Genomic DNA, 26623 nt, shown 5'->3' with positions numbered 1-26623 from the left:
ATGCTGAAAGCCAGCAAGAATGTGTATGGAAGCTTCAAAGCTAAAATGTGGCTTTATTTTCTTTTTGACTTAGGAGTCAAGAATAACTGTCACATTTGGAAATGACAAAGCATACACAGATGTAGTAAGAAAATAGGTTTTATTTTAAAATTTTATAGCAACATTTTAAGAGTGCTTAAATAAAGCAGCTGGACAGCAAGTTTCTGTATATATTCCAGATAGAAACTCAAGTACTTAAACTAACCAATATTTTGATTTTGCAACTCAGCTATCATAACTATTTACATTTTCCTACAAATACTCAAAGGTGAACTTATGCCATTGAGATAATATGTAAAAATATTTCTAAAACATAGCCAAACTCACACATTCCCAAGTGCTTCTACAGACAAATCCCCAACGGCACTAGCCCAGATTATGTGCACATTAAGTGGTTTTTAAACATATATAATTCTCTTCAATATACCAAGCTACTTGTTTTCTCCTAGTACAGTAACATTTAGGGATAAATGGGGCTCAGTCAGCTCAGTTCAGTTTATTTTTTCCTGTTTTATGATCAGTGTACCATTTTGTTTCAATTAAGTTACATACTAGACTTTAAAATTAGACTGCAAATTTCAGTGTAACTTCTTTGGATAGCCACAATGTAATACTATACAATGTTAGCAAATTAGAGAATAGTACAGATTCAAAATATTCCAAGTTGTTCAAATGTTGAATATGATCTTTTATATTTAGGCAACAGTGTACAAGAACTTTGGTACAAGTGTTGTAATAATGCTTATTTTTACAGTTTTCTTTCCAAACTCCCTGATTTGCTCATCATTTTTTGTGTATAGCAGATATCTTTTCTGAAGTCTTTCGTGGTAGGGCTTTAGTTAATTGCGGAGGCTTGTAGAAATACACTGCCATGAACGCAAAGATGATTGTGACGATTTTGCAAGCAGCACCTGAATGCAAAGGACAGAAGAGTCTTTATCACACTCACTTTCAGTAGCAGACAGTGTTTCACACATTTATAAAACTTCATATGGTGAGTTACATACACCCTGTAAGACTGAAATTCATAGCCTCCATTTAAATACATTTTACATGAATGTCCAAGGGTAGATAAAGACAACCATCCAGCTGAAGTCAGACCCCTCAACTGCCTGCCAATTTTTGCTTGCAGCAGCTATTACCTTTGCTCCAGTTCTGTATTTCTTCACCCATTCTAGCTTCAAGTGCAAGTCTTTCTTATTTCTTTTTTCAGTACTGTCATTTATTATATCAATAGTCTCTCTTCAAGAAACTAAAACTTCCCATGTGAATACCTGTTAAGTATTCTCTTGTCAGCTCTCTTAAAAGGTTACAGAAAGGTGTTTGTGCAACTTGAAAGGCCAAGAAGGGCAAAGCAGGAGGGATTGCATTTGATCACAAATATGCTGTGATAAATGTGATTCGTGCTAATTAAATTGTAACTATATTAGCAAAATTGTATTTAGATCAATAGAAGACAATTGTTACCGAGTGAAAGGGGGGGAGATGGGTGATACAGGACAAAAGACATCTTCCAGATGTTGGGAGTCGAAGAAGAAGGTTGGAAGAAAGTCAGATAAGAATAGTAGAAGGACGTAGGTCTGATAAGCAGCATCTAGAAATACAGCTTCAACCTTGAAATGGGCAAAAATGGAATGATTCCAAGCATGGGACTTAATTAGAGTCATGTTATGGAAAACATCTGCTCAGTCACACAGGGTGCCTGTGCTACCTGCAGGTCACACCTCGGTCACTGATGAAGATGATGAGCCTTCACCAGAAATAAGACCCTCAAAAGGATAAGAGACCCCAACCCATTAGTAGAGCATGCGCCGTGCAGTATAGTTACGTAGATTTTAGGAATAGAAACTAGGAGGAGCTTCCTAGAAACTTTTGTAGCCTATAGTATATAAGTGGGATTGTTAGCCTGGATACTTTGGTATGAGAGGAAGGGCAGGCCCCTTCCCGTACCCCCGGTCGGTTTTGCTTATGCTTTATACGAACCTCAATTATACTAAAACACTTACTCTCAAATTTTATCCATCCCAAATTATACAACTGTAATACTTTACTTGGATAGTATTCAGTTTCAATAATTTTTGTAATCATCTTTAATACTTTTGATTGTATTCATTTATAATTGTTACTATTAAAAATTTGTTGTTACATTTAATCTTTGTTGTTTGTTTAATTGGAAAAATAGAAAACCATTCATAACAATGCCATGAGATTCTTAACCTTAAGTTGTCATTAGTGCTTTTTCAGTTTCAGGATTAGACATCAGTACTTCAGTTTACACACTGTAAATATTGTTGCTAGAAGACACAACAACAGCACTTATCTCAGATGCAAGCTTAGCCTACCCTCCCCTGTCTCCCACTGGCATATATACCTCACATTTGAAGGGAACAAATTGTTAAAACAAGTCAGGAATTTTTCTGACTAGTGTTCAGAGATATTTTCAAGAACTTTGTATAAGTTATGGAAAATAACTGAAATACAAAAAGAGAAAGAAAGCTCCCCAGACCTTAACTGCCAACACACGCAATCATGTAATCACAAAATGGTTTGAGTGGGAAGGGAACCTAAAGACTGTCTACTTCCAACTCTCTGCAGGGAGCAGGGACACCTTCCACTAGATCAGATTTCTCAGGATCCTTACCTTGAACACTTCCAGGCATGGGGCATCTATAACTTGTCTGTGCAACCTGCTTCAGGGCCTAGCCACCCTCTCAGTAAACAATTTCTTCCTAATATCAAATCAAAACCTAACTTCTGAGTTTCAATCCATTACCCCTTGTTCCATTACGATGCTCCCTTATAGAGTTCTTTTCTTATATTTCTTGTAGGCTCCCCTTGAGATACTGAAAGGCCTCATTAAGGTCAGCTTGGAGACTTCACTTTCCCAGGCTCAACAAACACAATTCTCTCAGCCTTTTCTTTAATAGGAGAGGTGCTCCATCCCTGTAATCATCTTCACATTCCTAATTATGCGCATTGCCCTGAAGACAGACTGAAGTGTGAGCCAGTCCCTTAAAATTTAGTAAATAAAAGCGCAACAATGAAGCAAGATCAAAGACCAAAACTATTTTGTGCTATTACTAAAAGAGTTTTTAAAGTAACTGTTAAGGTTTACTTACTGTGGTATTTCTCCTTCCATGATATTTTGCTGATCATGTATGAAAAAAAGTTTAAAAACACTGCTGCTAAAAATGAAAAGTGTAAGGTTTTATTTCAAAATAATTCCCAACTAGCAGTCAGGGTCAGTATATATGTTACCTAGTATATGCATTTAATATAAAAGACTTACTTATGCCCATCAGCAAATAAGCCATTCTTTCATTGTCATATACCCAGCAAGCTCCTTTAGTTTCACATTCATTAATATCCCACAGAATACAACTGCTGTCTATGGCAACACCGAACAAAATTGGTCCAGGAATAGTACCTAAAAAACACAGTAACATGTTAGAATGTTTGAATTATTTGGCATACTTGGTTTTCATGCATACAGTGAAATGCCAAGCTGGTGGAGAAGATAAAATGGGAGAACCAAACACAAAACAAAATATTTTAATCAAAGTCATAGGCCTCATATTACATAGTAAGTCTGCACCTAACATTGCTCTCAGTTAATATCTGGGAGTAATAGCGTTAATTTGTTATACAGTTCTCACTTTGTTAAGAAATAAGTTTATTCAAAGACTTGAGCTTCTTAACTTCCTTGGTCTTTTATGGGAAAAAAGTAATTAAAATCAGTGGTGAAAACAACTAATCAAGGAATCAGGAATTTAACTGAAAGGAAAGAAGTCCCTTCCTTCTGATGATACACACCAATCTGTTCCAAATTAAGAGAACTAAAATATTATGTTAAATGTTCAGTTACACATCTCTCCCCATTCCTCAGATGTAGCAAAGCTTCCAGTAAAAATTTCACCAAAAAAACCTCAGTGTTTAAAATTATTCTTGCATAGATTTTATTAACTCTGTGTGATTTTTGTGTGTTATAATGCACAAGTGTCTTGCATGTAGGTATAGAAAATTTTAGAATAAATACACCAGGTACATCACTACATAGCCAATCTACCCAACGTTTAAACTCCTAGAGCTAACGAAGTAGCTATGTGCCTCACTACGCCTTCACCCTAAAACCCCTGTATGATTCCTAAAGCCTACAGCAAAAATATGCTTCTTGTAAGAAATGCTATGTAAAGTAATGCCACAGTGAAGTCAGGAGCTAGAGGTCCAGCATAAATATCTGAACTCTGAGAAAAGTGAAACAGGAAGACCCTTATACAACACTGAGCACAGTCTTCCAGCTAATTTCTACCTGTGAGAATGATTGCTTCTATTACACTTTATCAGTAGAATGACTTATATTAATCAGTTTGAATACAGCAAAGCAGAACTCACACTTTTAGATATATTATCTATCTCAAAGGAGAGGAAATGGCTGAAGCATTAAATATTGGCATAAAAGTCCAAACAGCAACTGTGTCTTGTCCAAGTCTTAAATTAAACATGCCATTTAGATACTATCTACTACTAAAATAAGAATTTTAATTATGCCTGAGAAAATTCAAATGCACATGGATCAGAAAATACCTACACTTAGCTTTGTTTTACTTAAGGAGATTCATCTGTCCTACTGAAATATTGGAGATGCTTAGATTTAGAATTTAAGTATTATATTTCCCACATTATACTCTGTAATTATTTATGTACAATTATCTACAATTTCAATAAATGCTGAAATTAGTCAAAGACATTTTAAAGGAAGGAAGGAGAGAAAAGGCTCCACATATTCACTTTTTTTTAACTTCTGGATTTCAGGTGTTACATGAAACTGTTTTCTATTACATCAGTTCTTCTTATCTCAGTTTTCAGAATAGGCCTTCTTCTGGGGAAAGTAGCAGCAGACGCCTTTTACTGAGAGAATGACAGTTACCTGTATTTGGTTTGTGTTCATAAGAATGAAAAAGGCTACAGAGACCATGAATGCCTTATTAGCAAGGAATTTGAATCCAGATGGTATGTTACAAGAAATTTATCCTATAAGACAATGAGACTGCTCCAAGCTGCTCTGAAAGCTTCTTAATTAATCATTTAAAAGTCTAGAAAAAAGTGTCAAATAAGTAGATTATTCAGAGGCAAATGTTTCAACAAGGAAGTCATACCCAGTAGTCGCAGAAACACTAACTGTACTCCAAGAGCAAATGAGCGCTGTTTATCTGGTACACACCTGTAAATAAGATTTGCAGTTTAAGACAGAGTAAACAAGTCCCACTTCTGTGCTGTGCCCCTCAGTGAATATGCTTTTTCTCTATATACTCTTTCCACCTGTTAATTCCTGAGAGGTTTAGAAATCCAGTGTGCAGAACAACTAACCAAACTATTTCAAGTAATGTTTAGATAAAAGACACAAGTAGCCCATCAAGAAATTTCAGACTTAACTAGTTTAACAAAATATTATAAATAAAACGGAAGCTTGCTATCAGCACCCTGATATACTGTTGAACATTTTTTCCATAGAACAACCAAGGAAATTAAAACAGTGCTAGGATTCAATCTTGAGCTACTATACCTAAAGAAGCAATACATTAATTGAGACTAGATTGCAGCACAGCACAACATGATGTATTTCTGCAACCTTTGCATATATTTGCTTGAAATAATATAAGACAGACAAGCTGAAAGAGAGACAGACAAGCTGAAAGAAAGTATATAAATAAACTATGCTGGCCTATGCTATGCAAGCCAATATAATGATTTAACAAGTAGCAGAATTTATCTATTTACATCTTATCTATTTTTTAAAGATATTTTTCAAGGAACAAACATATTTTCATGATAGTGTCTTAAACGTGCTACCACAGAAGTTAAATACAACCTAACTTGCTTAATTTATATAGTTTCAGAAGTATTTTCTTTAATGAACTGCATTGAAATACAGTGTTGAAAAAGACCGTATTTACACATTCAGAAGTTCTTCCCACATTCTAGTGTGTGTGAGAATTACCCACATCAAAACATCCAAGACGAGCACCTATCAGCAGTGTTAGAATTCTATTACCCATAAAGGCAATTAAGAGAAGGATAATGAGTTTCACATCATGCAGGTGATTATTTCTAGAACTAGATCACTGTCATGAATATATGGGTTTATGTTTGACATTGCACAAAATAGGCTCACTAAAAAGATATCAGAATATACTGTAAAATTTACTGGGATTTAGCTATTTAAATTAGTTTTTGAAAAATTAAACTACTTAAAGTCCTTTTTTCCATAAAAACTGTTCCACTATTTCAGCTGAATTATATAAGGATTTAAATATGCAAATATTACTGCTTAGAATTATTGAAATAAAGCTCAATTTTGAAGATAATGCAGAACTTCACATCATTCTGCCCCTACACTGATATGACAAGCTGTTAATTCCAGATTTACACCAAACCTGGAAAGGAGGCTACTACAAAGAAGTGTTGTAGGATGTTACTAATTTCCTCAGCCCCCTGCCAAAGGGCATCTAGCCACATCCTCATAAAGCTACACACTTATCCATCATAGTTATCTTTTCACTAAAAGTATTAGAAGTACACGTCAAACTTCAACATAAAGCAAAACAGCTGTTAATTCAGAATGAGAAGCACATTTTAAAAATGAAAACAACAACAATAAAAAAAATCAACCTTTCACACATGTAAGTTTCAGGAATTTGAAAGACAGCAAAACCACTACTTAACTTGCTATCACATTTTGCATTAAAAGACTACCATACAAACAACATGAATATCATGGGAAGCAGTCTACAGTTCTTGTAGTCTTGTAGTCTACAGACTACAATTTTTCAAGCTAGAACTCTGAACTGAGACAGGAATCTAAGGTTGAGAATACAAGACTACTTGTTATTTTGTCCTTTTCCTGATACAATTTGAAATGCTGACACTATCAATAGACAGGCTAGTCAACTATTTTCGTCATTAAAGTACATGGAACATTTATTCCGTTTTGCTTTAACCAGAAGTCAAGAGTGCTCCCAAGAAATTGATTTTGCTTCACGTTAGAAAGATTTTTTAAAAAGTAAATTCAAAACTTACCTATTAACAAGAGTGAACAGTGGTATGACTGTGCTCTGTTTAAAATACTGCTTGTGTACTACACAACCTTGTTCAAATAGCAAGTTGCAAAGCAAAACAAATAGAAGTATTCCACTGATACTTTTCAAAATAATTTTACCTTTCTTTCAGACCAGAATACATACCTGAGAATGGCCACAGTTGTTGGAGTAGTAGCCATAAACGTAAAAACAATAGCAAAAAAGAAGAAGGTTAGGAATAAAGGTAAAAATTTGCATTGTGTTGGACATTTCCCAGGGACAGCTTCATAGAGAAAGTCTTCTAAACGATTTTCTCTTTTTAGTTTCCCAATACAGGAACAGTTGTGGTATGTCTACAAATAATTTATAAGACAAAATTTAGCTCCAAGAATGACACAAAATTACACTATTCTCGTAAATTTTCATTGTATTTGCATCACACAAGACAAGAATAAACACTGACTTAACCATATGGGAAACAGTCAATTTCCTGATGAGCACATGACACTAACACTAATTTTTAAAACTAGTTCATCAGAACTTGGCAGATCTACCTCACCTGAGCAAAAGGTATTCTTGGCTTTTTGACTTCTTGTAAGGAGCAAGCTTTTAGCTACAAACATAAAAGCCTTGCAGATGTCAGAAGCAAACCATATACAGAGAGGCAAGTTCTACTCTTAAGACTTAAACAGGAAAGAACAGAGGCAATATAGGACCACTTCTATAAGCTTGTGAACAAATGGAATAGCTCTTCATCTAAATCCACAGAAGTTTGTTTTCAAAGAAAAATATAATGTGTCAGTGAAAGGTGAGGTTTTGACAGCAAGTAGTTAGCCTCCTATATTTTCTTATGGATAAAACCTACTCTCATTTTCCAATATAAAAAGTACAAAGGCCTTTCCTGGGTCAGCTTGCCGTTTGGATCTCCCTACACTGCTCCCACATCCCCACTCAAGAATTTATTGTACTAGTAGAGACAAGCACAGAAGGCCCCTCAGTTCCAGGAAGGCTTGATAATAACCTAGGCACTTTCATGACTTATCGTTTCTGCATCAGGGGCTACTGACATTCAAGTTTTCAAAACTCATGGAAGCAGGTTGTCATGTATACAATAAATATTGTATTTTGCTTAAAGATCTAGATAAGAACTTCAGGTAATGTCAAGACAATTGCTGACTTTTCTGATTGTGAATTCTATTTAAAGTACATTTAGATTTAACTTATTTTCAGCATTAGAAAGTCTGGTAGAAGTACATTTGCAGAATGGCATCACACAATTGAGAAACCATGGGGCTAACCAGTAAATCTTTACAATGAAAGAAGGCCCAGAGGTGGGAAAGTGATGTGCCCAGAAAGCTCATAGAACAATGCAGGCTGTGAATGATCAGAACTGTTGCAAAGAAAGCTATACCGAAAAGACACAGCTCTCCCACTTCACTGAATCAACACTAGTGTAAATTGCTTCTCTCTGAGTTCATTAAGAGAGTGGAAACATTTTCCTAAGTTAGCCAGACCAGCATGAACATGGGGGGTGAAGGGCAGGGAGTGTGGCTCACCTGAACATAGAGTATAAAAAGCCAGACAACTACCAGAAATATTTCAGAGAGCAATGGGCTTGACAAGGCTTCAACCTATGTAGGCCTTCCAACAACTAGGAAGGCCCAGCACTGTGACAGTGAATATGTTAAGAGAGCAGCAGTGGGAATCACAGTGGTACCATAAGTGAACTGTGTATTGTAATTGCTGGATTTTGCTAAATACAACTTATGTTTGTATTGTAGGGAAGAACAGTTTGAAATATAGTGCATTTTATAGGAAACCAGAACAAACTATGTCAGCTACCTTCATTGCATCAAGTACCTTTTTCATGTTGTTAAAACGGTATGAGGCACATCCTGCAAAACAGGGAGAAAAGTACTGGACTTCATCTCTGCCACAAATTGGGTAGTACATGGAGCGTAAACACCTGCAGTTAGCATTGCATGGTGCTGTTAAGTTATGCAGAGTGCCTGTTCTGAAAAGCAGAAGTAAATAGGCATTTAATAAAGCAACTGAAAACCGGAAGAAATGTAAATAAGTAATGCAATATTTATAGCATAATAAATTTTAAAATACTCTATGCATGTTATTTATGCACTTAGTTGCTTAAAAATAAGCATAGTAGTTAGAGCTCTAGATTTTCCATTTATTTTACATCTAGTTATTTTTATGCAATTAGTCTATCCAAATATTATTCCTCCAATTTCCACTCACAAAAGAGATGACAAAATTCTGCATCTCAGCCCAACTCTGATAGTATCCTCTCCCTTCCACTTAGGCATTTGAATTTCTTCAATTTATAATTTCAAAAAAAAAAAATAGAAAATTAAAAACAGTATTTGGAGTTGTTTATTCTACTGATCATTCTCCAAGATTTTCTCCCTTTTTTTGATCTAAGTCCAGTTGCAAAGCCACCTCATTTTTACTATTTTTAACACTGCCATGCAGACATCTAAATTGTATAAGCACTAGACAACTGCACATGTTAAATGCAGAGTGCAATGACACATGAAGGATCTTAAAATATTTTCTCTGGCTATTTAGGGAATAACTAATAACTGATAAAGTTTACTTTAACTCTTAAATACTATATTTACTTTCAATTCAGGCATTTACTTCCAATACAGGGCATCATATGGTTTTATTTGAAATAGTCCCACTCTATTAGCATGAAAAATAATTTTGGCTTGTGTGAGGACTGTCCTAAGGCATAACATAGTGCCTTAGGAGAGAATAAAAGAGAATAAAAACATCCTTTGGTTTTCTAATAGTAGTTCATTAATAAGTATAGAATTTTTACAGGTTAAAAGCTCAGTCAGCTAAAACTAGGTTACTGACAATTAAATATTAAATATTGTACTGTAAAATGGAAGTTCTACGTTAATTATCTCAAAGCCATGTTTTTTCATGAGAATTTGAGATGGCAAAAATACTAATAGGAGAAATAGTTTATGTAGGAATTAACTTACATACATTCAAACTTCAAATAGAGTATTAGGGACATCATAATTACATATAAAATCCATTTTTGTTGTAGTACAGCAGAATCCCACTAAATTAATGTGTGATTTAAGCCTAAGCAAACTAACTTCAATTCCTCTAAGTAAGAAGAATGAACTACAGTACACCATAAGCAAATTCATTAATCACAGATTTGTACATTCAGTACCTTGCTAGCTTTTGAGGCATGCAAAGCCTAGAAATATTTAATCAGTTTGGTGGCATTTGTCCTGTTTACATGTGCAGTGTCTTTACCCTGACCTCCAAATACAGACTGAACACTTCATTATGCAGAGTCAGAGAAAAATATACTCCTGGCTTTTCTAAAAAATCTAGCAGATGAGGTCATCAATTGCTCCTTATAAAACTCTATAGGAGTTTTTAAACAAGAGTCCCAGAGACATGTGAAAATGAAAAAGTACAGAAATAGTCACTGCATTTTCAAGTTTTCAAGGAAACACTGGGCAATAGGATTTGGCAAAACCAATTCTTTGAAGTGCCTATTAGACAAAATAAACCACGTCAGTTTTGCTGATAGCCTAATTTAGTAATAGACAGTGTTACTAAAAGAAAGATGCTGTTTTCATTAGCAAAAACAAGTGATCCTGTACTCATATAATTCTGAGACTAAACCTGCAAAAGCATCCATCACCTTTCCAGGCTATTTTTCAATAGGAAGATAATGCTTGCCATGAAGGATTTCTTGAAATAGTCCACAAAAATCTACATCAAATTCCAAGTCTACTCTCAGAGCAGTCTCATAATTTATTCTTACAGAAGCATTTGTTCAGTAGCATAAGCAGGAGACAACACTTGGCTCCTTGTTCTTCCACAAGTTAACAAATTTATTATTTTTTTAAAGCTACTGCTACATATTTTATTTCTTCATGGCAAACAGTTTAAGGGCTGGCACTGTATTAGTGTCACTTGCTATTCTGATGCACATGTCCAGTAAAGTATAATCCAACATGTAATACTGAATAAGGTAAAACTGAGCCATTTTTTATAATGGATACCAAGGGAAGAAATGTATTTCAGGACTGGTTAACTTCAAATTGCTGTAGATAAGTAATCTTCAGCAATAGTTAAGCTACATAACTGATAAAGTTACACAAAACTGTAAAAGACAAGTTAGCTGTATTTAACTTATGATGAAAATCAGTTCACCTGTAACTTTTGTCAGCTGCTTATCACAAGACCTGATATAAAAATATGGATAACTTCATATACCATTTTCTATACTGTATCTTCAGCATTTTATTGATGAATACATATTCTTTTGCTCAGTATGTAACTATAAGGTTTCTACAACCAAAATATGAATTCTGATTCACAATTATGAGTTGTCCAAGTCATCTGTCTACTAGAATTTTTTCAGACACTAAAGCAAAATCTTACTTTAGTCAGATTTCAACATTGGCTTTAATTATACTGTCTATTTATATAGACAAGTTGTAAAGATTAAATGAGAATGAGTGGTAATTTGGGCTTTAAGGATTTTTATTTTCTTTCAGTCACCAGTGTGGGGAACTTAGATGGGGAATGCAAAGTGAATTAACAAATTTAGCTTCAAATACCTTTTTATGCATTGGAGAAGAATGATCAGCTTATGCTTTTATATAAGATAGTGGTACCTAGCCTTTACATAAAATGGGGGATATGGGAAAACAATAAAAAAGTATTGGTAAGTTATTTACCAACTTACACAGCACACAATTCATGCCTATGATTTTTTTCAGATGGCATCTAGCAGTCCTAGATTAGTCCTACTAGAATTATTTTCCACAGCACCATCTGTCTCTTTGGCAGAGCCTCAAACAGCTGGGCAGAACTTCAAACATCTGGTGTTGCCTCTGGCTCTGTTAATTCATGACAGGGTAATTCACCACTTGAGAGCAGACTTTTGGAATAGCTACTTGCCTTCTTTCCACTTTAAACAGTGCTGATGTGTAATATTTGAAACTATGGGAATCAAATAACATTAAACCCAAGAGTTCATTAAAATATATTTACCCATTATATGTTTCAGAGACACCTGCAAAAGGTTCATTCCCACATTTAGCAAATAAAAACACTGTGTTTAATATTAGGGCCACTGAATAGGTCCTTATTGTGAACTTGATTATGCCTTTGCAATCCATTTTGCACTTGGAAACCAAGATACCACTTATGATTTGGCCTAGTGCTGCTGCTGGAATTAGTACAAGTCCTAGAGGAAAACAAGACAAGGAGCAGTTACATAAAAATGCAAGACATAATTGTGAAGCAATTAAGAGTGAAATTTATGCTAAGAAAAAAATCAAAACAGTTACCTACAAAATGCACTCCATGTGATATTGTTTTCAAACCATACTACCAGAATCTAACTGCACGAGTAATTTATTCTACTGTTACATCACCTTTAACCTTTCCAGAGGTTTAACTAGAGTGTAATTTATAGTTATCCAAAACCCAACTTCAACTCAGCCAAACTAGATGACCTAGAAGCACTATAGGGTAGGACTCTGAACACTAGTAGGCTTCTCCATGAAAATAGAAAATCCTCTTTCATTCTTTTGGTGTTTTTTTTGACATGTCCATGTTCTTTCTTATACATCTGTTATGAACTTTTTAATAAGAGAACATAACCACTACTATACAAGAGACAGCACAACATGCAAGAAGACACTACTGAAAGACTTAAAGAAGTCTACATCAGTGGGTCAGTTTTGCTGTCATAGTCCATATAGTCCACAATGATTAATCCTCTTTTCACTCCAGATAAATAACTGAGCATTTTGATATGGCTAATCTATAATACAACACAGAACTCAGTACAACTTACACCTACTTAAGACAGCTAACTCTAGAGACAGCTCAGTTACAGTGACAAAACTGCCCAGGCCACAGACCTGGCCATTCCACAAACCATAGTCAATGATAGTTTAAATAATTTCCATGGTCATGGGTAATGCTTAGATTAATTAGATCAGTTCAGGTACAGCCAGCTTTCAACATTACTGTAGGCATTTATTTAAAGCTGTACGTTTAATAAGCACTGTCAATATTTTCAACTCAAAGCCATTCAAACAAGGTCTATGGACAAAAATAATGCAACACTCAGTTTTCTACTTCACTCCTAGTTTTTGGTTAATAACTGAGCATGTATTTCAACATGTTTTTATGTAAAACTTGCAGATGCTTTGTTTTGATGCAACAATACTATCTAGTATTGCCTAGAGAAGTAATTCAGAAGTCTTTCTCAAACACATTTCTGTTGGAGAAAGAGCAGCTCAACTACCATAGTTATATTGCAGCACTCTACAGTTTAGCAAGACACATTCTAGAAATATTAAATCTGCATATTGCAAGCATCTGTTGGCATTACGGACATTTCTGCCTTGATCTGGTTGCTATTCATCAGAATTCATTGTGTCAAAGTTAATCATCTGAGCCTACTGAGCATAGTTCTTCCATCAGATGTTTTCTGTTTCTCCAACACTCAGTTTTTCACAGCTCTCTCCTGTTCCACCTATTAATTCTGCATATTAGATAATAAATAGGTGACAGTAAGCCAACTATTGAACCAGTTACATAATAGACTTATTACATATTCTGATTATTTTATTGCAAACTCATTGTAATGTCAGTGTGGAATTAAAGAAGAGAAAGGTAAAGTCAACATCTTATTTGTGAAAAGAACTACTTCTTTTCTAGCTACCCTTCATCTTGTTTGTTTTAGTAGGGACTAAGATACTAATGTTCCTTAAGCCAATTTTAAATTAGGAAAATGGAACGTTTTTCACCAAGAATAAGAAAGGAATAAACTACAGTTTCATCAGCACACAAAATCCTCAGTCAACTTTGAATATGAGTATCAAGTCTTCAGAACCTCCAAACAACAAATAGAGCTATTCCCTTGACAAATTAAGTGCTAGAGTACTTAACAGCAGGCAAGAATAACAAAAATACTGTTCTGATTACTGCATTCCATCTAAATTCAGTCACAAATATCTTTTATAAAAAAGATATTATCTTCCACCAATAATGTTATTGAAATGTTCAACACAACATACTTAAGATTTAAAAATAAAAAGCCATATTACCTCCAAGAGTTGCTGAAAAACTTGACGACTTTCCAAACTGATTTTCTATAAACTTTGGTAGAAATGTGGCAAATCCAGTGGCAACTAAAGCTTCTGAGGAACTGGCTATTATTAGACTCATAAGCACTGGATTCCTCAACAGTATCTATGGGGAGAAATTATGATAATGCTCCGGAAATTATTTGATTTTCGTACCACCTAAAGTAGAAGTCATTATATTTTAAAAGTAGATACTCTGAAATGGAACTTCAGTAATATGGTTTTCTATCAATATCAAGCATCAACAAAATGAATGTGCTTTAAATTATCAGTAATATTGAAGTCTTCCCTATCACAACATAGTAAGCAATTTCTAAAGACCTCTAACATCTGAAAAATAATTTTATTTCTCAGAATATATTGAGTTTCAGCAAATTTGAGATTTTTTTCTTACCAGGAGAGCCATAGGAAAGTCTCTAAAACTTTGTCCAATATTGTTGATCTGAACCAGTACCTGACTTCCATCATCATGTGTTTCAGAGGTTTTTTCAGCCTGAATTTTTGCAGTTCCTAAAAATGGTCATATTTATCAACAATGAAAATATTGAATACTTGCACTTTTAGACAATGTCAAAAAACTACAAAAATTTATGTTTCCATTAGTTGGGAAAACTATTTCAGATATTATAGGTCTTCTTGCCTGTTTTATTGGCATAGATTTTGAAAGGGATCAGTAACATACTGTTGAAAGAAGATTTTTGTTGAAAGCATCACACTTCTGTTGGAAGGTCTGGGCTACAATAAGATCAGGGACATTCTAAAAACTTCAGAGTATGCTGAAGTTGGGTTTTTTTTTAATCATCCTCACAGTCTCCCATTTCCTACTTTATTTTTTTCTTTTCCTCCATCCTTTCTCCTTCAATATTAGCATAGTAAGTCCCTTTGGATGTTCATGGAATTTCTACATTATTCTTGGTGGGTAACACAGAAGCTTCAAATATTGTCCTGGGTGCTTAGCTACAAGCATCTTTCAAACTTTGACCATCAGTCTCCACACTTAGGTATATGTTACCATTCCTACTGTACATCATAGAGAATCAAAGAATCATGGAATGGTTTGAGCTGAAAGGGGATCTTGAAGAATATCTGTTCCCAATCCCCTAGCCATGGGCAAGATTACCATACACCATACCCTCTAGCTGATTCACCTTGTTTTAAAGGATGCATACTGGGGGGAGAAGCAAAAAAAAAAACAAACTTGTCCTCAGATTTTAGAAAGACAGTTAACAGAGAACCAAAACCAAAGAGGAAATATTTAGTCTAGTAGTCTATAACCCACAAATTGAACAAATGTCTCTTCCAAAGTAGCCAAGTATTGCTAAGCCTTTACCTGGCAGGTGCCTTGGGAAGCATGAAAAAGGTATTATTAGAAGCCAAATTGCAAAAAAGCATGCAAGAAATCCTATCCACCATGCTCCAAGCCAACGTGGGTCATCTTGATCCAACTTTGTACTGGAAAAGTAATTCAGAAAAAGCAAGTTTACCTTACTGAATTTCAGTTTTCAGTGCGCTGGAGTATTTCCTTTTAATACTTAACAGAAAGCCTTTTAATATTGCTGCTTTCTTAGTTTTACATGTTAAAATAAGTTTATTGTTTGCTTGTTTAATCTAACTTCACTGAGCAATTATAAAAATATTGAATTCTACCAAATGTAGCCTTCAACTCATTAGTTACTGTCATTCCAATTCAGAGACTATTCTTTGGCCCTGATTTCAAGATTCTGAGGCATTATGAAGATACTGGAAATGCTGGATTTAGAAAGATTCCCCATAATCAATGAGTTACATCAAAATCAATTCAGAAGTTCAGAATGCCATTACATGGATCTGAAAGCTCTAAAGCAGAAGAAAAAGAAGTGTAAATAAAGTTGCTGGTTTAGACATTAGTACAATTCATAACACTTCTTTTAAAAATGGACAATTATTCAATTGATAGATATTCTAGCAAGCTCTTCCCTAGAAGTAAAGGAGCAATATCCTAATCTTCATATACCAACTCAAGGAAACAGTTCCACAAGAAATCAGTATGTGCAGCTTAACCCCGAATAAATGACTAAGCAAAAGAAAAAGCAGTTTTTGCTACTGAGGTTTAAAACAGTTAATACTTAAATGCTAGAACCAACTATTTGCATTAGAGAAACTTTCACATACAGTTGAGGTACTATCTCTGACAAGCAACTCACTTGAAGCCTAAGTGCAACTTGTTTCCATGTTAATGAAGCTCTTGAAAACACAGTATTTTCTGAAAAATTTTCTCCTCACAGGGAGGAAAGCTATTTTGATAAAAATTAATAGGAAAAGAAAATAGGAAGCAAAAAACTAAGTTGTATCTTGCCTTTTTGGGATCTGAATGTCAATATAAACCTTAAGCAGCTGCCCGCCTAAGACATAGCCAATAGCAGGACCCAGCAGAGACATGGCATAGCCAATTCCTAGAAGAGAAAATACATCAAGTTCACCATGACTTCCTTAAATTTTTTTAAAGCTTTCTTTTAATAAAATTCTTAAGTCAACTTCAGACCAAAAGATTTCTATAAGTCAACCTGTTCTTTCACTGCTGCTACTTCAGTTATAGCATATAGAAGACAAAATCTGTAATTATGCCTCAACAAGGAAATTTGCAGCTCTCAGAAGCTTCAAATCAGAGGTTCAGCAAAAGGCATTTCACTGACTGCACCTTTACGCATTATTAGATTGCTTTTTTCCCCATTTTGTGCCTACCTTTAAAAGATAACTGGTGAAAAAAAAATCGTGAGATTATGAACCTTGGTTATTAACTGTATTAACCACAATCTTTAAGAACTTGCTTATTTATAATTTTGAATCTTAAGTTGTTTTCTAGATCATCTAAAACCAAAAGACAGAGTTATATGAAAGTGTCCAACAGGAGTAATATCTGCCTTAAAATAAAAAGCCAAGGCTCTTTACAGCTCATGACAGTTTTAAAGAAAAAAACCCAAACAAACAATGAAACAAACAAGCCCCCTAGCCCCCTCCCCCCAAAAGAGAAAGTACCAATCTAAAAAGTTGCTGGTGTAACCATACCCTGCAAAAGAGTACTAGACTTTTTTGAGGTCACAATGTGGCACCAGCCATCCTGGCCTACCAGACAGATTTCTGTTGCAATTTAGCACTCGCTGATAGCAGGACCACTGTCTCTGCAGATGAAGTCTTGCAATTAATAGCAATAAATCCATCCTTAATTAGTAAATATGTATTCCTTCTGTTTCCCCAGGTGGAATAATCTGGATTTCTCATTTGTTTCTGAAGTGCATGGATCAAAAGTGCTTAATTTCCCTTTAGTTAGTAAGAGAAAATGATGGGAGAGTCAGGAGAGTGACAGGAGTGCAGGAGGGTAAAGCAATGCAAAATTGTGACAGTCAAGTAAGTCAAAATAAATATTGAATAGATATATCCCAGGTTTTCCCATATTTCAGAAATAGTGACATGGTCATAAGAACTTTCTGAGTTCATATTCATCCTACAGAACTTCAAACTGAGCTTAGAAAGTGCCTGTTTTCTCCCACACGCTAAATTTATATACCATTTGGAATTGTTTAACTTCAGTGGCTTTAGTTGTAGATGTCCCAATCCTCATGAAAATACACCCAGTGTGGATGAGAAAGAAAACACCAACTTATGAGTTGCAGGCTTAAAGTAAAAAGGTGCTAGCAGCTATTTATGGACAATTTTAGGAGGGCGTCCTGGGTTTATTTTGGTTTTGTTTTGTGGGATTTTTTGGGGGGGTTTTGTTTTTTCTTCCTGCATTGCGTAAGCCTTCTTGTATAAGGTAAAGCAACAAACATACTTTAACGCTTAATACATTGCATGAAGCAAGAAAAAGAACCAAGGCTTAATTACCTACCCACTCACTTGCATTCCAGTTTTGTTATATTAGGCAGAATACACTGCTCTCCTGAACTCAACTTGATTGCCTGAAGATAATGCATGCATTAGTTTATTGTATTGGTCTTTTTTTAAAAGTATGAACACTGACACTATTCTCCTGAGTTTTCAGGTCACTTCTTGTACCCAGTTGTGCAGACAACCCTAATTCTGCTCTATTTATTTCACTGGTTTCAAGGGAGGAGGCAGAGGAGGAAGAAAATATGGAATATTTACTCTCCCAAAACAAAGAAACAGCAAAACCAAACTTGTCTTCATCATCTAAGATTTATCATATGAACTTTTCCTATTTGTTGGCATCAAATGAAGTAGCTTGCCTGGAAAAACTGCAAAAATTGCATGCAAACAGATAATTATTTCAATTTCGCCCCTTAAAATATTGATTTAGTCTGAAAACAGTCCTGGACTCTGAGATGTTTTGAATTCCTCCTGCAAGTTATAAGTATAGGTAATATGTTTTTAATCTGCTTACATATGAAATAGGGGAAATAAATATCTTCATATTCCTAGAAAACAGACTTAGACTGCAATGAACTTTGCAATAAAATGGCACATAACCTAGAGAATGGTGATTGAAAAAGATATAAACCTTAGCTTTTAAACAACCCCAGTGAAGCAAACTCTGTACTCCAGTACAGCTAAGTGGCAAATTTGTATGTGGATAGAGAACTGGATTGATCACAGGAGGCACGCCAGTGTTTATGCACTGAGTGGACAGCCTACTATTAAAAGGTAAGTAAATAAAATTATTAAAGGATACAATATTATCTACCTACTGATCTGACCGACACACAGTATTTTTAAACTGTGTAAGCAAGTTTTTTGCTACAACTTGTTCTGTTGTTAACAGACCAGCCACATTAATCATTTAACAATTTTCAGTTACTGACATGAAAAGGTGATAGGAGAGGTGCTCAAAGTAGCTTTACCATGCTCTAAAGAACGAAAATGGAAACGACTAAAGCACTCTAAGATCTAAATTGCACAGTAACTGATGTAGAAATACTTTATGCACATACGTAATAATTACAAGATTGTTTAATTAGAGGAAGTCGTAGAAACACTTGGAATGCATTGCAGTCTATGATCTATCCAGACAAAGTATTATAAACAGTTTTAAAGTTACCTATATAAAGGGAAGCCTTGTGTTTTGGGACACTATCATCAATAAAAGCTGTCCCCAAAGTATATAGAGGAGTCCCTCCAACTCCCAGAAGCAGCTGTCCGAGGATAAAGACATACAGATACTTGTGAAGTGAAGAGTTTGTGCTGGCACTGCAAGTGGCATTAGCAAAGGTGGTTTCTGCAGTTTGGCATGTGTCTGAAAAACAGAAAGAGCAAGACTTTACAATTCTGTTACTTACCTTATCACAGCCCACCTTTAAGAATAATCTGTACTGAAAGCTAAACTACAAAAGAATGCTGCTCTGTCAGGCTCCCATTTTAATTTTCACACTTATTAATATATCCAATATACCAAGTCTTCTGTGATACCATATCCTCCAAAAGAAATACTAGCTTTTTTTTTTTTTCCCCTCTCCAGGAAAGCAACAGGAATGAAATAGCCTTATAATTATGCTTTGACTTGTTGGAAGTATTATTGACCAGATGAATGAAAAAAACAATCAACCAACCAACCACCTGTCAAGTGGTCATTCCACAGGTTGTATTACGTAACAGACACTTCACAGTATTCTTGTACCTTATAAAAATTCTGAGGAGCACTAACTTCCACTCTTAAGTTACAGAGCAGCCTGAACAACCTGAGGAAATCTGGACCTGACGGAAAGTGCAGTCTGTCATTAGCAAAGAAAATACTCACTTTAAATTAATTCTTTTAAGAAGTGTTTGCCTATGAAAAAGGGAAAAACCTTAAAAACCTACACCACTATTTCTCATACAACACACACTGCCATGTCTCTAGAAGGAGAAGTTAGTGTAAATCCTCTTGTACTTGTGCACATACACAAAGAGGAAAGTAGTGGTACAGCAGCATAAGGTTGTGTCTGCTGCTGTAATATTTGGTACTACAAACAAGGAAGAGAAAAGAGGAACTGAAAACAGGGAGTATTCTCCTTTCTCTTGCTATCATTGAACTTTTGGTAGCAGAATACTAAGAGACAAGATGCAGGAGAAACATTTCCATGTTTCTCCATATATGAGTATAAAACTCTAAGAAGAAGGAGGATAAACCCATCATTTGGTAGGAATGAGCCCCATGGAATAAATACATGAAAATGTCCTCCAGGTCAGATAAGCAGACCGATTAATTCACACTATTTCACCACAAAATCATTATAGCCTTTAGTTTCCTTAGGTCCTTTTACATCTGAGAATACTTTTTCCTTATGCAAAGAAGGGGCAAGATCAATCCACACTATGGGCTTACAAAACAAAGTGTAAGGAAGTGGTGGCCACACACCAGGTATTTAAAGAAAACTTATCTTAATCATTACTTCCTGCAGCACATAATAGGTGATAAGGTCCCATTGCACAGAAACAGGCCAACATGTGGGATGAGAAAACCTTACTTCAAAAGGAAGAGTCTTTAAAGTTCTCCTTCCTTCTGGGTAATCCCAGTGTTGGTCTCAATGTCTTCACAATGAAGTTACTTTCCTTGTGCCAAGTGAGAACCTACAATTCACATCTGCTGTTACAGACCTACTGAGACATGTTTAATTTTTTTAATAAAATCCGAGGGTGAAGTTTAAAGGTACACTGCTTATAATATTTGCAGTTTTCACAGTCCTCTGTACCATCTGATTAATCAAATTAAGCTGATTCTGTTAGGGATGCACCAGCAGGGAGACCCCCTGACTGCATATATGGGAGCCAACTGGAAAAGTTACCAGATCAAACAGCTGTTTGCATCTGTGTTACAAATTTGAGTCTAAAACCTTTCTGGAGACTAGAAAACACATTTTACGGTGGTTTTAATAAAATAATAAGCAGACCATTGTTTAGAAAATATGAATTTCAATATAAAATGGATTAAACTATTTCTAGGAAGTGGTATTATGATAAGTAAATTATCAAATAGATTTGTAGAGTAGGATATGTGTATACTCAGAATAAAAGTAAATTATTATCTCAAGATAAAGCAGTAAGTTCCAGGAAGTCTGTAAGACATGCTGGAGGCTAGATATATTTTGTATTTCTGACTAGACTTATTAATTAATATGGCAGCCACATTAAATATTGCATTAAATTATACTTTAAAGTTACCCTGCACGAAAAACTCACTGTACTGTCACATATAACTGACAAACATTAATAACCAAGTAATAAGACCTGTTCGGAAATAAATTAAGTGGTAGATTTTAATATGAAGCATCAAATGCAAGCTTAATCAGAAAAAATTAAGATCTCTATAAGCGACTCACACAAGTAATTAAAAATGAAGGTTTCTGGGGTGTGGTGCTATTACATTCTGCAAATAACTGTACACTTCACATCAATCTCAGAACTAGCTAAACCAGACACCCCATAATCCTGTGCTGTGCTTTACTTGACAGCTAAGAAATGCTGTTGCACTGCACCTGAAGATTTATGTTGACTGCCACAGTGCAGTCCCTGCACCCTTAGTAATTTATTTTTGATAGTGCTTTGTTTAAGTCAGCTTAAGTTCTTAAATGTGCTCACCACAGGCATAGCATAGGCACCAGCATTACAACACTCAAAACAGCAGGCAAGCTGTAACAGAGCTATGTAACAGAGCTATGGTGAAGAAACACATTCCAATTCACAAATTCCCCACTGCTTTTAGATCTCAAAAGTCCATGTAGAACATTGTCCCTAATAAAAGTATCAGTATCTACAGCCATCTTCAATGATGGATGTTGGAAAAACAGTAACATGTTCTTCGGGATTTCAACTAAAATTGTTTGAAAGGAGATCATTTGCAGTAGTTGGTAATCTGCTCTCCCACACTTACCTTGTTCCAAATGAAAAGAAAAATCAAAATCAGATTTAAACTCTTTTGCATTAAATTCAGCTTCCTTTTCATCATAGGGGAGTAGAGGGGTCAATACTGAAACCAAAATTGTGGGGAAATGGGACAGTAACAGAGTCAGGAGCAAGTAACCAGTTGTCTCTCTCCCAAGAGCTAACATCTGCTCATAGCCCCCAAAACACTAAAGACAGTTTCTTTTGACTTTGCTCAGTTAAATTCCATTTCAGATCTTCCTTTATTAGATAGGAAAAAATAGCTTGCCCAGCTTTTTAAGCTAACATCTAGACAGCTCATATAAGTGGACAAAATGATTATTACTAAAGAAATTAATCTGAGAATCAACAACCTTTCATCATCTTGCTTAATAGCTACTATTTTTTTTTACTGAGCACTCTCATATGCTTAGTCATTGAAGGCATGATTTTGATTAAAGACTGCAATAACAAGACTATCCTAAAAGATTAAGTCATCCTGTTTTAAACATTTGTGAACATTTCTTATTTATAGGTGTGCCATCAAATTGAAATACAAACAGTCGGCATTAATCACACTGTACTAAGTCTTGTTTTGTGAGAAAAGTTTAAGAACTGAGAGATAGGTACACCCATGATTTAAGCACTGCTTTGTTCAGTACTGCTAGTTTCCTCTTTATTTCAAATAAATCCACAAGTTAAACTCAACATCTTTTTTAAAAGAACTTAGAGAAATTTGTTAATGAATTAATCAACATGCCTTTAACAATTCAAAACAAAGAAATGCAAGAAGTAGTCACCTTTAAGGTAAGCTGGTAAGTCTAAGTAAGCTTTACTAAGTAAAGTAAGCTTTAATATTTCTCCTATATTGCTGACCTAACATGATTCCTAGTCACAAAGAGATGTCAGATAATTCTTTCTTTAAAGTGAATTTTAATTGCATTCATCAAGGCAAGAAAAAAAAAAAGCATTTTAGTCAAATGTTGCGTAAGAGTAAGAACTGATACTGACACTCAGATTGCTTCTGGAAAAATAAAGTTCACTGTCCAGAGAGGCAGCTCTTGAACTTAGGGATTTCAAAGAATCAGTTTCCAGTTACAGATAGCACCCTATTTTAGGACACTGACAGAGATTAACTGTACTGCACCAAATAAGGAGTTGCACCAAGTTGATACAGAGATTTTAATTTTTGTAGTAATTTTCAAAACAACAACAAGCTTACCTTCCATTTTACCTCCATATTGGTATTTTCCACTACTGAAGTGTGGCAAGGAATATACAAGTGAGCCCAGTCCCAGCATAAGTGCCGAGAAAGCAAGCCATCGTGGTTTGTGCCCTCTTTCTCCAAAGTAAGATACAAACAGTGACAATACACAAAAAGCAATGTCATAGCTTGCAGAGATTAAGCCAGTGAGGGAACTGTTCAACTCATAACGCTTCTCGATTGTTGAAATACTAATGTTAACCAGGCCATTTACCACAATACCTACAAAAATTTAAAAAGGAGATAATTAGTCAAGGACACTTTAATTCGATAGAGTTGCAGAGGTAAACTTACCCTTGTGTGATGGAAAGGTTAAAATTAATATATAATTTTACAAGGCTCCTTTATAAGGTATTAGCTGAGAAAATACAGGTACATAGTAGATCACTACAGTGCCAGCCTAGCCAGCCAAATTGCACAGGACCTATGTATGTGTCTGACACACAGATTTCAAACAGAATGCATTATGGTGTCATAAGATACATTAAAGTAATTTAGTCTAGGTTATAAGTTGCATTAGAATACATGCTATGACTGAAGCAAGTTCAGGACATAGTTTCCAAATTATTGTGAACAACCAGCTCCCTACCAATACAAAAGGAAGATAAAAGAAGGCTTTTGAATGAACATGCATCCTGTGTAATATTAAAAATGTAAAGCTATTTAAAAATTCTTTATAACTGTTGCAGAGCAACTGAGCAAAAAATATTTCCCCCTTGAATCTGTAATTTCCCTGAAGCAAAAGTATCAAATAACCTGGAAAAAAGTCATTGCATAAACTGCCCTACTGAAGCACAGATGAACTGCAAAAGAATAAACTAAAAGTAGAACTAAGCTACAATTGCCTGCGCATGCTTAAACACTCTGTCAATTTTTACAAAAGCATTGTTTGTAGACTAAATTGAATCTTCTACCCTGTTTCACATTCTATTTCTGTGAAAAAGAATAGGTAGTTAAACTTCAGGAGTTTGGTTTTAGCAGTCCCAGAATAGGATTCAGTTACAAGATAAATAGTTGTAATTATAACACTGTCACATAACTTTATCATAGTCTAATTACATTGTGTCTGTAATAAAGTATATACCCGAAAAAAAAATTGTGAAGCCTTAGGGTCAGAGGTACAAATCTGTTTGAGTTCTGTAACTTTATAGATGACTGATGAGGATCTCCCCTGACACAGGCCCTACAGTTACTCTTACTCTAAAATTAAAGCATTCTTTTCTGTTGTCATTCTGAGAAGAGAACACAAGATTAGTGACAGAAATGTGTTTAAATGTGTTTAGTTTTCAATAAGCACTACACCATCCATAAATACAACTACTTAAGCCAAACTTCAACATTTCCTTAGAGCACTCTAATGTATTAAAAAAATTACTCCAAATAAACCAGCTGTTTTCTAGTGGACAAATTTCAGTTTTCTATACGGAAGCAACTCCTGGCACAATCATTCAATACCCTACTATGGCCTCTTTATTAGGGCTGAGAATTTCACCTGTCAGTTTAATCATTGTGGGAGTCAGCCTGACTGGGATTCCAGGTCAGGCAGCCATCACTGAAGAAGAGTTGTATCCCAACCCTAGACTGTGGGAAGCATTTGTTTAAGTTGTGGTGACCCCAGAGAAAACTTTCCAAATAGTTATGGGATTGCCCATGTTAATATCTAATTTACTAGTCAATTATCACCACTCCCACATCCAGACTATTATCCCTTCCTTGCGTTCCCATTGGCCCTCAGTTGGCGTGATGTTCACCCGACCTACCCCACTGGACCCTGCTTCCCCTCGTCCCACATCTACACCACTTTCCCCTATGCCCATTGGACCCTACTTCAACTCCACCTCCTCTCCTAACCCATATTTAAAACTCTGGGCCTCCCTTAATCCTTGTCTCCAACCACCAGCTCCTAAAGAGACCTCGTCCCCTCGGTTGTTGTGTTCAGATTTTTGGGCCTTGTCCCACTTTTACTTTCACTGTTATTAAAGTGTTTTGTGTTTTATGTTTAAGCCATGGTCATCGCACTGCTCTTCTTTTATTTTGCCACTTATACCCTTGTGGTTACTGCGCTGCAAAGAGAGAGAAAGGACAGCAACACACACGGACCTCTTTTGGGGGAAAAAAGGCCAACTTTATTGTATGGACAACCCGTATTTAAAGTGTGTTACGTGCAGCTAGGACAGGACACTAGTTCATTGGACAATTGGGAAAAACATCCTCGGGACAGTACCTCAGGATGTATCCCACGGGAAAGACACCAGGTGTTAATCTTTATTATGAATTCCACTCTGTTTTTCACCTTATTATTACCTGGGAGACTTCCTCCCTAACTGAAGCTGTAGTCAGCTTGTCAGCCTGGGAATGGACCTGAGAGTCAGGAGAAATCCAGTCCTGAAAAGAATTTCCAAGCTGTAATTCCCTAGCTCTCTAAATACGTGTGTCCAGATACCCTGAATATCTGAGAACCCAGAAAGGATTGTCAGGGACCACTCTCGACCCCGATAAATCATCACACTTAAATTCATATGGGATTGACAAAAGTATCCAGGTGTCCTTCCAGTGCCATTAGTTACACACTCAGCAACATTATTTTCCTCTTAAGAAGCATTAACCAAGAACAACATCAGCATAAAGTAATGAACAAATATTTCGCATCTGCCTGAACTTAAAATATTTACTAAGGCTTTAAAACACTTGTATGAAAATGTGTTACACAGCAAGTGGAATACAGAGCTAGAAGGCCTTGTCTTTTGCCTGTAGTTTAGTCACTACCTTTAATTTACATCCTAAAAGCTGTTATGAATGATGTTCTATTTTTCCCAATTTATCAAGCAACAAGATTAAATTTAATAGTAAGTTTTTAATAGTAACAAAATGAATACAATCAAAGTATTGGAGATGACAATTAAAGTATTGGAGATGAAACAATCAAAGTGCATATATTTAAGAATATACAAAATTTGACAGTAAGTAATTTAGTATAATTGAGGTTCGTATAAAGCATAAGCAAAACCGACCGGGGAGGGGCCCCCCCTCCGACCGGGGATACGGGGAGTGGCTCGCCATTCCTCACGTATCAAAGCATCCAGGCTAACAATCCCACTTATATACTGTAGGCTACAGAAGTTTCTAGAAAGCTCCTCCTAGTTTCTATTCCTAAGATCTACGTAACTATACTGCACGGCGCATGCTCTACTAATGGGTTAGGGGGTCTCTTATCCTTTTAAGGGTCTTATTTCCGGTGAAGGCCCATCATC

The 26623-nt window shown here is 35.5% G+C and overlaps 1 protein-coding gene across 1 annotated transcript in view; it reads right to left on the bottom strand.

Annotated features, from left to right (window-relative positions):
* Positions 1-122: 122 nt before the first annotated feature.
* The window catches only part of SLCO4C1 (solute carrier organic anion transporter family member 4C1), a 37891-nt gene continuing 11390 nt past the window's right edge, over positions 123-26623 (bottom strand). Inside the window, exons 2-13 of the mRNA XM_014892409.2 lie at positions 23331-23594; positions 19311-19505; positions 16614-16710; positions 15609-15730; positions 14673-14788; positions 14240-14384; positions 12168-12363; positions 8976-9129; positions 7281-7468; positions 5196-5260; positions 3329-3466; positions 123-950 (exon numbers count right to left, since the gene is read on the bottom strand). Of these exons, the coding sequence (XP_014747895.1) occupies positions 823-950; positions 3329-3466; positions 5196-5260; positions 7281-7468; positions 8976-9129; positions 12168-12363; positions 14240-14384; positions 14673-14788; positions 15609-15730; positions 16614-16710; positions 19311-19505; positions 23331-23594 (1808 nt within the window). The 3' untranslated portion in view covers positions 123-822. The remainder of the gene's footprint in view (positions 951-3328; positions 3467-5195; positions 5261-7280; positions 7469-8975; positions 9130-12167; positions 12364-14239; positions 14385-14672; positions 14789-15608; positions 15731-16613; positions 16711-19310; positions 19506-23330; positions 23595-26623) is intronic.

This window comes from Sturnus vulgaris, chromosome Z (assembly GCF_052056855.1).
Source record: "Sturnus vulgaris isolate bStuVul1 chromosome Z, bStuVul1.hap1, whole genome shotgun sequence".
NCBI lineage: Eukaryota > Metazoa > Chordata > Aves > Passeriformes > Sturnidae > Sturnus > Sturnus vulgaris.
The sequence above is the reverse complement of the archived record's forward strand: the minus strand, read 5'-3'. Positions and strand labels throughout refer to the sequence as shown.